Below are 12,317 nucleotides of genomic sequence, written 5' to 3'. Positions count from 1 at the left end.
GAAGCAAGTCTAGGGGGCGGTCCAAGTCCAGAAAGGGAAAGAAAGAGATGAAATGCTTCAAGTGCAACGAGTTCGGGCACTTCAAGCGAGAATGTCCACTATGGAAGAGCGAGAAGGGAGAAAGAAGTGGCTCAGAATCAGTGAGTGCAGTTGCTGGGTAGCAGGTGGAGGATGATCTACTTGTGGTATCAGATAGTCACAGGCATTACACAGAGGAGTGGACACTAGACTCTGCGTGCTCACATCACTACACACCACACAGGTCTTGGTTTGCGACATACACCAAGACAAATGAGGGATCAGTGACTCTAGGCGACAATCATCCTTGCAAGGTGGCTGGGATAGGGACAGTCAGGGTGAGGATGTTTGATGGGATTGTGAGGACATGGACAAATGTAAAGCACATCCCGGAGCTGGAGAAGAATCTGGTGTCACTAGGCTACTTGGAGCGCAGTGGATACAGCTTCAGCAATAGGGCTAGAAGCGGAGTACTAAACATCTCCAATGGAGCTATGGTGGTGATGAAAGGCAGGAGGTTGGACAATAACCTCTATCGCATGGAGGGATCTGTGATGACCGGAGAGTCTAATGCAGCAGCTGCAACACAGGACCAGCAGGGGGCTTACAGGATTGGCACTACCGCCTAGGCCACATGGGTGACAGGGGGCTGAGGGAGTTGAGCAGGAGAGGACTCATCTCTGATTTAGAGGATGGTGCTACAGGGGAGATCTGTGAGCCTTGCCAGATGGAAAAGCAGAGGAGAGTTCAGTTCAACATCAGTACAGCCCGCAGTGCAATCCCTCTGGAGTTAGTACACACGGATGTGTGGGGACCAACCCCAGTTTTAGCTAGGAATGGGGCCAGATACTTCATGACCCTGATTGATGATTTCTCAAGGAAGCTCTGGATTTACTTCATGAGAGAGAAGTCAGAGGTCTTCACCAAGTTCAAGATCTGGAGAGCTGAGGTGGAGAAGGAGCAGGGGAGGAGCGTAAAGTGTCTGAGGTCAAACAATGGTGGGGAGTACACCAGCAGAGAGTTCCAGGAATACTGTGAGGAGTGTGGGATCAGGAGATACTTCTCAGTTAAGGGAACTCCACAGCAGAATGGAGCGGCCGAAAGGATGAACAGAACACTTTTGGAAAAGGCACGATGCATGAGGCTGCAGGCAGGACTTCCAAAGGAGTTCTGGGTTGACACAGTTGACGCAGCGGGTTACTTGGTCAATCGGTCACCTCACACCAGGTTGGATGGCAAGCTTCCAGAGGAGGTGTGGTCTGGGAGGACAGTTGGGCTGGGCCATCTACGGGTATTTGAGTGCACGGCCTATGTGCACATTGAAGCTGGTGAGCGGAGCAAGCTAGACGCCAGATCACGCAAGGCGGTATTTCTAGGCTATCCGCGAGGAGTCAAGGGATACAGGCTGTGGGATCCCTTGGAAAAGGTCATCATTAGTCGGGATGTGACTTTTGATGAGGAGTCAGTCCTACGGAGGCGAGCAGGCATGGAGGAGCAGCAGGAGCAGGAATAGGTCCAGCAGGGCGCTGTTGGACAGCTTACCTCTTTGATTTTGCCTCTTGCAGGTACCACGGGAGGACATGACATTCAGGTGGAGAACCTACCTAAGGTGTCTCCACAGGTGGAGAGGACTCGGACGGATGATCGAGGCGAAGAGGTCCAGCAAGAGCGAGCTGGACTGAGGACTGATATCGGTGTTGCCCTACACAAGCCCAAGAGGACCATCAGGCAACCGGACCGATATGGCTTCGAGGAGACGCTGTCATATGTCCTGGTGACAGCAAATGGAGACCCATATACGTATCAGGAGGCTATTGAAAGCCAGGACAGAGAGCGGTGGGTCCAGACGATGTCCGAGAAGATGCAGTCTCTCCACCAGAACCAGACGTGGCGATTGGTGCAATTGCCACAAGGGAAGAGGCCCATTGGCTGCAAATGGGTCTACAGTCGTAAGGAAGGGCTTTCAAAGTAGGGAGGTATCAGATTCAAGGCGAGGTTAGTGGCCAAGGGATACTCCCAGAAGGAAGGCATCGACTTCAGCGAGGTCTTCTCTTCCGTCGTCAGACATACTTCCATCAAAGTATTGCTGAGCATTGTAGCAGCTCAGGATTTAGAGCTGGAGCAGATGGATGTCAAGACGGCGTTCCTCCATGGGCATTTGGAGGAGAGGATTTACATGGAGCAGCCACCCAGTTTCAGGGATCCAGGATCAGAGGGAAAGGTTTGTTTGTTGCAGAAGTCGCTGTACGGGCTGAAGCAGTCGCCGAGGCAATGGTACAAACGGTTCGACTCCTATGTGCGCAGCATTGGACTTTCCAGGTGCGAGTTTGATCCCTGTGTTTATGTTCAGTCTCTTGAGGATGGTTCTAGGTTGTTCCTACTCTTGTATGTGGATGACATGCTTATAGCATGCAAGAGTAGGAAGGTAGTGCAAGATCTGAAGGCATCCTTATCTCGGGAGTTTGAGATGAAGGATTTTGGCCCTGCAAGGAAGATCCTAGGCATGAAGATTTTCAGAGACCGAGCCCGGGGGTGCTGCATCTATCTTAGGGGGGCTACATACAGAAGGTCTTAGAGAGGTTCGGGATGAAGGAAGCAAAGCCGGCGGAGCTGCCACTTGTCGGTCACTTCAAACTCTCGAAGACCATGGCGCCACAGACTGAGGTGGAGGCTCAGGAGATGGAGAAGGTTCCTTATGCTTCAGGAGTTGGGAGCTTGATGTATACGATGGTCTGTTGTAGGTCAAACATCGCCCATGCAGTGAGTCAGGTTAGCAGGTTCATGGCGCAGCCTGGCAGGGAGCACTGGAGAGCTCTGAAGTGGATATTCAGATACCTGACGAGTTCAGTTGGAGTTGGCATCTGCTACGGACAGCGAGGTGCAGTGGGATACTCTGACATGTCCAGGGAGGCTCAGGGGCTGATTGGCGATTATGTAGATGCAGACTTCGGTGGAGATGTGGATACCCGGAGGTCTACGACAGGCTTCATCTTTAGCCTGTATGGAGGTCCTATTTCTTGGAGATCGATTCTGCAGCCTATCACGGCCCTATCCACTACAGAGACGGAGTACATCGGGCTGACAGAAGCAGCTAAGGAGGCAATTTGGCTGAAGGATTTGTTGACAGAGATGGGCCTTACTCAGGAGGCCATTAGAGTGCACTGTGACAGCCAGAGTGCACTTCTATTAGCACAGAACTCAGTCTATCATGCAAGGACAAAGCACATCGACATTCGGTATCATCGGATCAGGGAGCTTGTGGAGGATGGTGAGGTGGAGCTGGTAAAGGTACACACCAAGGAGAACCCAGCTGATGCACTTACGAAGGTACTTCCACGGGACAGCTTTCAGAGATGTGTTGAGCTGATGCGGCTGATGGACAGAGTGGAGCTGGTTGAGGCCTTGGGACACCAAGGATTAAATTGTTGTGATCCAGGTGGTGTGTCCAAGGCCCAGGGAACCAAGACTAAGGCCAAGGTCCATCATTCATGAGGGCCTCATGGAGGCTCTAGGGCTAGTTCGGCCCTAGGTTGAAAAGCTGTGGGCCTTTCGGATTCTTGAGATCTAGGTTATGTGGGCCTCAAGGGACCAACTCTTTATGGGCCAGGTCTGGGTCCAGGAGAGGTGAGATTAGGTCGAGTCATGGGTGTACATGGGCTTGGGTTAACCTAATCTCCCATAGAGTTGGTCAAGGGAGTTTTGGGTTTGGGTCCCTTGACCCGGTATTTATATATACATGTACTTGTATAGGTTTGATTAAGTCAAGAAAATAGACAACTCTTTCTCCCAAGTCTCTCTCTCTCTTCTCCCTCTCTCTCCAGCAATCTTCTACGCACCAGGAGCAAGAAACCCTAGGGTTTCTTGCCGCCAGTCCATAAAAGGAAAGAAAGGAAGGGAGGCGCTAGCCCCTTCCCCCCTTTGCAGCCGCCAGCCATTTCTTCTCTCCCCTCTCTTGCAGGCGCCCAAACACCAGGATCTGGAATCTCTTGAGAAGAGGTTGGTACAAGTCCCTCTCAGATCTGGAGTTGATCTGAGGTCGTTTGAGGTGCGGGTGAGATCTCCATCAACAGATTTACAAAAAGACTGCAGCAGGACAGATCTGCGAGGTCTGTCTCCATCTATCTTCTTCCCCATCTAGAACGCCCCGATTCGAGATCTACGAATTGGAGGACCTCGGTCCAGGTCTGATCTGATTGGGTACCAGATCTTGGATTTTTTAGAGGTGGTTTCAAAGACGTTCTTCATCTGGAACGAAAGGCTGACGAAGAAGACAGCAACCAGACTGATTTCGTCAAGGGCCTTGGATCGTGTCCAGAAGTCTCCAGATCTATTCGTTGCTGGTTCCACTGCACCAAAGGTCCGTGGGAGGAGCCGGGATCGTGCTCCAATAATGACAGCCAATGGTAACAGCGGTGGGAGCGGCCAACAATTGGTGATGGTGGTTGAGGGGTGCCAGCAGGGGACAATAGTGGCAATGGCCGGCGGTAGCGCTAATGGTGACATCCAATTGCTAGCAAAGGCAATGATGGCAGCAGCCAATGGTTAGCAATGGTAGACAGTGGTTAGTGACAGCATATAGCGGAGGGGCTATCGGGGGATATGGCAACAAAGGCGATGGCAGTGACCATGGTTGGTCTTGGTTTTCAAAAAAAGTGAAAACTAATTTTTTTTAGTTTTCACAATTTTTAGAACTGAAAAGAGGTTTTCAAAAGATAAAACGAAAACTAAGTTATCAAACACCACTTCTACCTCAGTTTTTGTGTTTAGAAAACAAAAAAGGGTACTGATGCCCAACAGGAACTAAACTTCCTACTTCTATGTATTTTTAATGAACAACAAAGTTCTCAAGTTCTCGAAAGAAAAAGAAAAATAACTTTCCACAAACAAAGCAATAGAGGATCTTACGTTTTTCTCTGTGCATTAAAAAAAGTCATTGATCTGCAGCCTCCATTTTCCAAAATAACAATAGCACACTCGGTATATCTTTTAGCAATGGTTCTATGAAGCACAGATTCACCTTCACCATCCACTGCATTGGGATCAGCACCAGCTAATAGTAATTCCTGTGATCATTTAAAACACATAAGAAAACATGAAATCCATAGAAGAAAAGGTACATAACACAAAAAGAAAATCATATATGTTGCTCTACCCGCATGCATTCAGGCTGGCCATGAAAAGCACAAACATGAGTGACAAATGGACCCACGCCCCCTCTCAGCCTAGAACTAACATTAGCAGATCTACTGACGAGAGCACGAACACATTCTGGAGACCCAGCAGCTAGAGCAAACACAATTGGGGGGTCACCATCTTTATCTAAGATATCCACATCAGCCTCTTTGTATGCCAATATAGTTTCTACAAGTTCTACGGAGCCTCTCCTACACGCTAAATGCAAAGCAGTATGGCCTTCAGCATCCTGTGCTTCTAAAAGAGAACAAATGGAGCTGCTGTTTCTCTCTGATGCAGCTTTTGCAAGCAGATCCCTGCCATAAACAAAAAGATAATGATTAAGTATTCAAATACATAAGAACAGGATCGGTGCCAAAAAGCCATTATAGGGGTGGAAAATTTTGATACTCGGACAAACCTAACACCCATAACATCCCCTTCAGATACCAGTCGATGTAAAACATTTGAATTATCCTGAAAAACCTCAAGAACAGAGGTTGGGAATGGTTCTGCGCCATTTGTTGAAGAAATCTTTGTGAACTCACTGCATGAAATAAATATAGCACTAAATATGCAGGAAAAATAATGTTCACAAACTCATGTCAAACAAAATAAGCTCATTATATGGAGACAAAAAACAAATTCCCAAATGGGCATGAAATTTTATTAAAAAACTATACGGGACCTTGTACTCCTTTTCCTAACAAAGTCTTTCTGTTTAATGCTTCCCTCTGATGGGGAATCACAAAAAGAAAACTGGTTGACTACTTGGTGATAGGAACAGGTGTGCACATAGATAAGCTTTTTACATCAAAAGTTTAAGGAAATTACTTATCAGGACTAGCAGGAGGGCTCCGAGGTATCTCCTGCAGATGCCGAAGAAATATTGCTAGCATTGCCTGGAAAGTTGGTCTCTTTGAAGCTTTGAACTGTAAGCAATCACCAATCATCTTCCATAATTCCCTCGGAATACCAACACCTACTACACTTGCATATTGAGGAGGCAGCCTACGAGCCTTGACAACAGCTTGGTAAATCTCCTCAGGACTTAATCCAGCCCATCTGCATAGAAATAGTCTTATTATATCATTCATTGTGAAGAGTTATCAATAAGCACAAAGGAACGGGTCGGACCACTTACGGAACAGAGCCAGTGCACATCTCAACAAGTGTACATCCAAAACTCCATGCATCTGACTCGAAAGATATGCCTATTGCATCATCCCAAAATAGAGATTTCTTTAATGGCTCCCATGCCTCCGGGGCTGTATAATGCGGACTCAACATTGTACAATCCATACACGAATGCACATTTGAAGAGCATTCCTCAGAAGAAGATTGAGCTTTTCGGCATGAAGGTTTCTTAAGAATTGCAGGAAGCCCGTAATCAGAAACAACTGCACGGCAATTTCCATCCAAAAGAAGATTGGATGGCTTTAGACTCATACAAACAATACCTGCTGCATGGAGTTCCGCCACTCCACGAGCAATATCTGCTCCATACCTGCAATAACAGAATCAAATATGTCAAGCTTGAATATCCGTGACGTCTTCCAACCCAAAAAAAAAAAAAGATGCGCTTTTCATAATGTATCCCAGGCTCGACATTATCTTTCTTTTCTATGCCAGGTGGTCGCAAAGGAGAAAAGGCACATAATAAACTAATCATTCTGCATTTTTGAATGTTAGGGTGTGACAAGACACAAGTATCATTCTTTTATAATGACAAATGTAGTGGATTTTATTCTGATATATTTTTAGAATATTCTTTTGTATGACCATTTCTCCTCCAACCAAAATGCAGCATACAGTGGGTGAATCAAATAGAGCAAGAAAAAGACAAGCATACATAAAGATTATGTTCTTTAAGTATAAAAAAGCTAAATAACTAAAAAATATGAAAGTTCCAATATAAAGGATACAGCACATAGTGATATAAGGCAAAACTTGCGTCAGAATATGTATATATATACAAAAAATAAATGCTACTTCAGCTCAACTGACCTGGTAGCAAATTCAGTACCTAAAACAAATACTTTGTTTCGAATGGCATATAAGTGCTGGCCTTGAAGAACAGCTTGGAGGTCAAGCCTGGATATATCAGGCTTGACAAATCAAATGACACACAGCAGAAGAATTCTCCTGATGTACTCCTCAGGAAAATACTTCAGATATTTCAAGTTTGGAGGTCAATGGTCACATTCGAAGTCCAATTCCAGATCAAGTGAGCCGATACCATTATTAGAGTATATAATTGGTGCTTATATATTCAATACCATGGTCAAAATCATGATTAAAAATAAAAAGTTTACATATCAATGCATGTGAGCATGGATCTCGAGAAATGGGTCAAAATCAAGAGAAAACAATAATAAGAAATTCCATGTTCTTTTAATTATATTAGAACTCATAAGTTCCAACCGAATGTTAAGATTCTCCAATAATTTTGGATGGACCTTTAGAGTATTCAAGAATCCAAATTTCACTTAAAGCAAATTTTAAAAAGTTCAATGTTACATTTAAGATTAAATCCTTTTAGAATCTCCATTTGTCGTATCAACATAGCAGATCATTTGTTATCTTTTTATTTCATAAAAGAAAGAACGAGAGATGAATGTTCCTCTGAAACAGAAAAGGTTCATAAGGCCCCACATTGTTTGATTACACAATAGACAAAATGAACTATACACAGTGGCAGCATTGATGCAATGCAACAAAAGGACTATCCCTCAGCTGATATATCAATCCACATGGAGAATTATGGATGAACACACCACATCCACGTAAAATGAATACCTTCTTTACATGGCCATCTAGCAATCTGATTGTAAAAGATTAGTTCGGGGCACCTCAAGTTCACTAGGAAGTCCAGAGGAAATTTGCAATTTTTTTTATAATTTTCTTTTTTCTAATTGTATTGGTTAATTGGAATTTTAACTTGTTATCTGGCATTTTAATCAGGTAACCTATTAGCTGGTTTTTTAATCAGCCATAAGAGATTAAAGTAAGCCATTAGAATCCTTTGATTTGTGTCAGATTAGGAGTCCTATTTCTATTGGCATCTGAAGATGCCATAATTTAATATTATGATAAATCAGAAATGTTCTAGTTTCATAAGGACTGAGCCATTGAGGTTCTGATTCGGTTCCAACTTCTCAATATGCACTTGTAATGGAAGCGACATTGAACACAAACATCAATAAAATTTTACAACACTTTATCCCCTTCTCTCAAAGGTTCAACTCATAAAGTAATAGCATCTTCAAATCGATCATATTCCAATTAAAATCTTACCAAACTTACAGATTTTATTCAATCCATTTTGGATCCATTCTAAAACAATCTACATCCTAGATTCTTAATGATCACAAAAGAGCCATCTTCTAAACTAGAAAGCCCCTTGAACTAAAACTGCTTTACAGAATCTCTCTCAAATCTCAGGTAAGTCCATAAAATTCCAGCAAACCATATATAACCATTCAGCTAGAGAAAAAAATTGGCCATTATTGTATCATGAAAACATTGGTCGTATATGGTCTGGCATTGTGATGTGAACCAATAGAAACCAAAAGAAACAGATAAAATGACTGGACAACTATGGAAATAGAGAGTGAATTAGTGACACCAACCTGTTGAACCTAATTTGGCCTTCTGAATACTTTGTAAAGAAGTAAATGTGAGGTATGCACTTTCCAAGTTAACAGGAAATTGAAGAGACAAAATGCTGTTGTGTAGCTAACCTCCAATATTCATATTACATGGAGCCACTTTCCAATTTTGGCATGCTCTTTTATTGGATTCAGTTTGATTTCAGCTTTCTAACACATTTTTTTGGGTTGATAGGAATTTTGTTTACTCTTAATATTCTATTTTTCACCAATGATGTGAGGGATAACCACATCCACTTAAGTTGTACATTCTTATTGCATGACAATGAAGTCATGTGGCACATCTAAAAGAATCAAGACAAGTGATCTTCATGTCAAGATCGGATACACAAATGGACTCATAAGAGGGAACATAAGGGTTGCTAAGCCACAGCTTTGAAGAGGGTAATGCAGCAAATCTCCCTTTGGCTCTACCCTTTGCTCTCCTCCTTGGTTTGTAAACCTCTTTAATATCCTCTCTCTTTCACACGCCACTCTCCATCCCCATCCACTCTTTCTTCTCTCTCACTCTCTTACCTCTCCAACTGACACCTCTTTCTTTTTCTCCCATTCATGATGAGCCTCCTTTTCTTCATTTCTTTTTGCTTCGAGGAACCAAAACTTTATAAAACAGATAGTATAGCTAAAAAGAAGTTACCTGACTTTACTGATCTACAGAGATTGCTACTACACCATGGCTTTCTTCTTCTTCTTGTTCGCTGCTTCTACTCAAGTAATTAGATCCAATGGACAAGACATCCCCATGTAGGTCCTTTCCCCTTGAGGACTGTGAATGAGTGAATACACCATTTCAGGCAGTGTTTTTCTTCAGCTACTTCATTTGATGACTACTGCTTTTTCTTTATCTTTCACCTTTCTCACAAGGAGTTGGCTACTCTTCAATCAATTAAATTTCGACAAGGCTCAAACTTAAAGCACCCTATATTTATTAAGATTGAGCTCAGAAAAGCTCGAATGTCATTAAAATTGTGAAGCGTCATTTCAAGGGTTTTAAGATGTAACTGCAAGTAACTTGGAAGTTTTCAAAATTTATAGTGAATCATAAACTATAGTACTTTTTCATTTTCTTCCCCTCGTTATATGATTGCAGGCTCAACATCTAAAATTCAGTAGACTTCAATGTGAGGCTGCATCAGCAACTATTATAGGCATTGCATACTGGTGCGTTACTATCTTTTAATTTTGGGTTCCGTACTTTTCGATCCGACAAGACAATTATTTCATCCTATACATAATGAGGTTTTACTAAGTAAGGAAACAACTTTAAGAAGTGCATCTATATAGACAGCATTAAAAATCCTACCACAACTAATTCTGTCACTAATGTCGATTTCACACATAAAAGCAGGAAGCAGAAATGGCAACCCATATATTCAATACACATTGCCTTTGTATTATAGTATCAACAAAGGCCAAGATTCAAATGAAAGCATTATCATTTAGAGCCTGTCTTTTTTCTGATGAAAGAAAGAAGAGAAAAGTGGGAAGCTTCAAACCTGAGGATCTGCTCCAATGTGAGGCGGCCATTGTTCTGCTTCATCACGGACTTTATAGAGCCATTATACCTGTCCATTACAAGGCACAGATGCCCATTCATCCTGGTTGCCCCATGGAAGGTGCACACATTCCTGCACCACATGGAGGCCCGGTGCAGGTTCTCGAGCCGGCTCTGCACCCACACCACATCCATATCATCAGTGATCACGACCTTCTTCACCGCCACCTGGTGCCGGCACCTCCCAGAGACAGTGCCAGCAGCAGAAGAGGCTGAAGAAGAGGAGGACGACGAGGAGGAGCTCCTGGAGAGCACGGCAGACCACATATCGTGCCCCGCCCTGCGACCCTCCCCGAGCCGCTTGAGAAGCTTGAGGTCCTGGTGGGTCACAAGGTCGATAGTGCAGCTTGCAGAACTGGTGCCGCCGTTGGCGGAGCAGCAGCCGGAGACGGAGGGGCGGGACAGGCGGTTCCGCCTTCTCCGGCTGCGCGAACCTAAGTAGTCCTCCTCGTCATCGTCGTCATAGTCGCCGCCGCCGCCGCTGCCTTCTTCTTGATCATCATCGTCGTCATCGGTGAGGTCGCAGTCGAAGGAGGCGGAGGAGGTGAGGAGGGAAAGGATGGGGAAGTTTTTGCGGAGGGCGTGGACGCTGTTGCCGACGACTGTGGGGTGGCGGCAGCGAGGGCAGGAGAGGGAGGTCTCGGTGGCAGCGGCGAACATCCGGGACAAGCACGCCTTGCAGAAGCCATGCCCGCAGTGCAGCAGCAGCGGCACCCGCTCCTCCTCGTCGTACCGGCTGTGGCACACCGAACAGCACGGCACCTTCATCTCTTCTCTTCTCCCTCCACCGCACCTCCTCCTCCTCCTCCGTTCTCTCTCTTCCCACCTAATCCCTCCAACTCCGACCAAAATAAACCAATTCAACTAACGAGAGGCTCCAAAAAGCTCGAGAAAACAGCGATTCTACTCTAATTTGATGCCAGTGCTCACGATTGGAGACAGCAAACAAAAAATTGAAATGTTTCAAAGCAAGGGAGGTCAGATCCGCGAAGCAGATTGATAGGGGAAGAGAGGAGGAGAGCTGGTGGTTGGGTGGTAATTGATCAGATTTGGGGATTTAGGGTTTGGGGAGAGGAATGGAAGGGGATAAGAAGAAGGGGAGAAGCGGCGGTGCCGAGAAGAGCAGAGAAGAGTGATAAAGAGAGAGCTCTGTGAATCTGCTCTCTTTTTTCGGCCCCTTTTTTTCCTTCTCTTTCTTTCTTTAGTCCGTCGTCCTCCGCCCACCTTTTCTTCCGCCTATTTATATTTTGGGTAGTTTTTTCTTTTCCTTTTTTTTTTCCTTATTCTTTAAATATATTTTCGCCCATTTTGTGCTGTTGTTGTCTCTAGTAGCGTAAGCCTGGGTAGACGGCTTTTGTGACCTACACGTGCGCCGGGTTGCCAGGGAAAAGGATAAAAGAATTTCTGGAAATAAGGGGAATTTAATTAAATGTCTCTAATTAGGGGATTGGAGATTTCTAACCAAATTTAGAAGTTTATATTATTTCCTTGTTATGCTGAGGTGACTTGTATTTCAAAAATTAAATGAATAATTCGATCATGGCATTTGATAGTTCTATTCAAATTTTAGAAATTTATGTTGTTTCCTTGTTTTACTTTGAGGTGATCTAATATTTCTAAAATTAAATAAATTATTTGATATTCTATTTTGATTATTGTAATTGATGTATTACTAAATTTAGAAGTTTGTTATCTTATTTTTTAGACGAATTTAATGGTGAGATTTGATTTTTTTTTAATTTAAAATATTTAGTTGTTTGTGTTTTTCTCTTTTATGATGAGATGATTCTTTGAAAAGTATATGATATGATATTTTTAATAAAAATATCATTATATTTAGTTATTTATCGGTCCCTAACATGAATGTGGTGTTGATCCATTGGCTATCCTCACCCATGATC

General features: G+C 43.8%; 1 protein-coding gene across 1 annotated transcript in view; it reads right to left on the bottom strand.

The window, feature by feature from the left end:
- Positions 1-11,393, bottom strand: part of LOC105060114 (E3 ubiquitin-protein ligase KEG) — a 39,364-nt gene extending 27,971 nt beyond the window's left edge. Inside the window, exons 1-6 of the mRNA XM_010943731.3 lie at positions 10,358-11,393; positions 6,335-6,697; positions 6,025-6,255; positions 5,612-5,737; positions 5,171-5,507; positions 4,924-5,081 (exon numbers count right to left, since the gene is read on the bottom strand). Of these exons, the coding sequence (XP_010942033.1) occupies positions 4,924-5,081; positions 5,171-5,507; positions 5,612-5,737; positions 6,025-6,255; positions 6,335-6,697; positions 10,358-11,184 (2,042 nt within the window). The 5' untranslated portion in view covers positions 11,185-11,393. The remainder of the gene's footprint in view (positions 1-4,923; positions 5,082-5,170; positions 5,508-5,611; positions 5,738-6,024; positions 6,256-6,334; positions 6,698-10,357) is intronic.
- Between the last annotated feature and the right edge of the window lie 924 nt (positions 11,394-12,317).

This window comes from Elaeis guineensis, chromosome 7, assembly GCF_000442705.2.
Source record: "Elaeis guineensis isolate ETL-2024a chromosome 7, EG11, whole genome shotgun sequence".
NCBI lineage: Eukaryota > Viridiplantae > Streptophyta > Magnoliopsida > Arecales > Arecaceae > Elaeis > Elaeis guineensis.
Note: the sequence above shows the minus strand (reverse complement) of the source record. Positions and strands in the feature narration are given on the sequence as shown.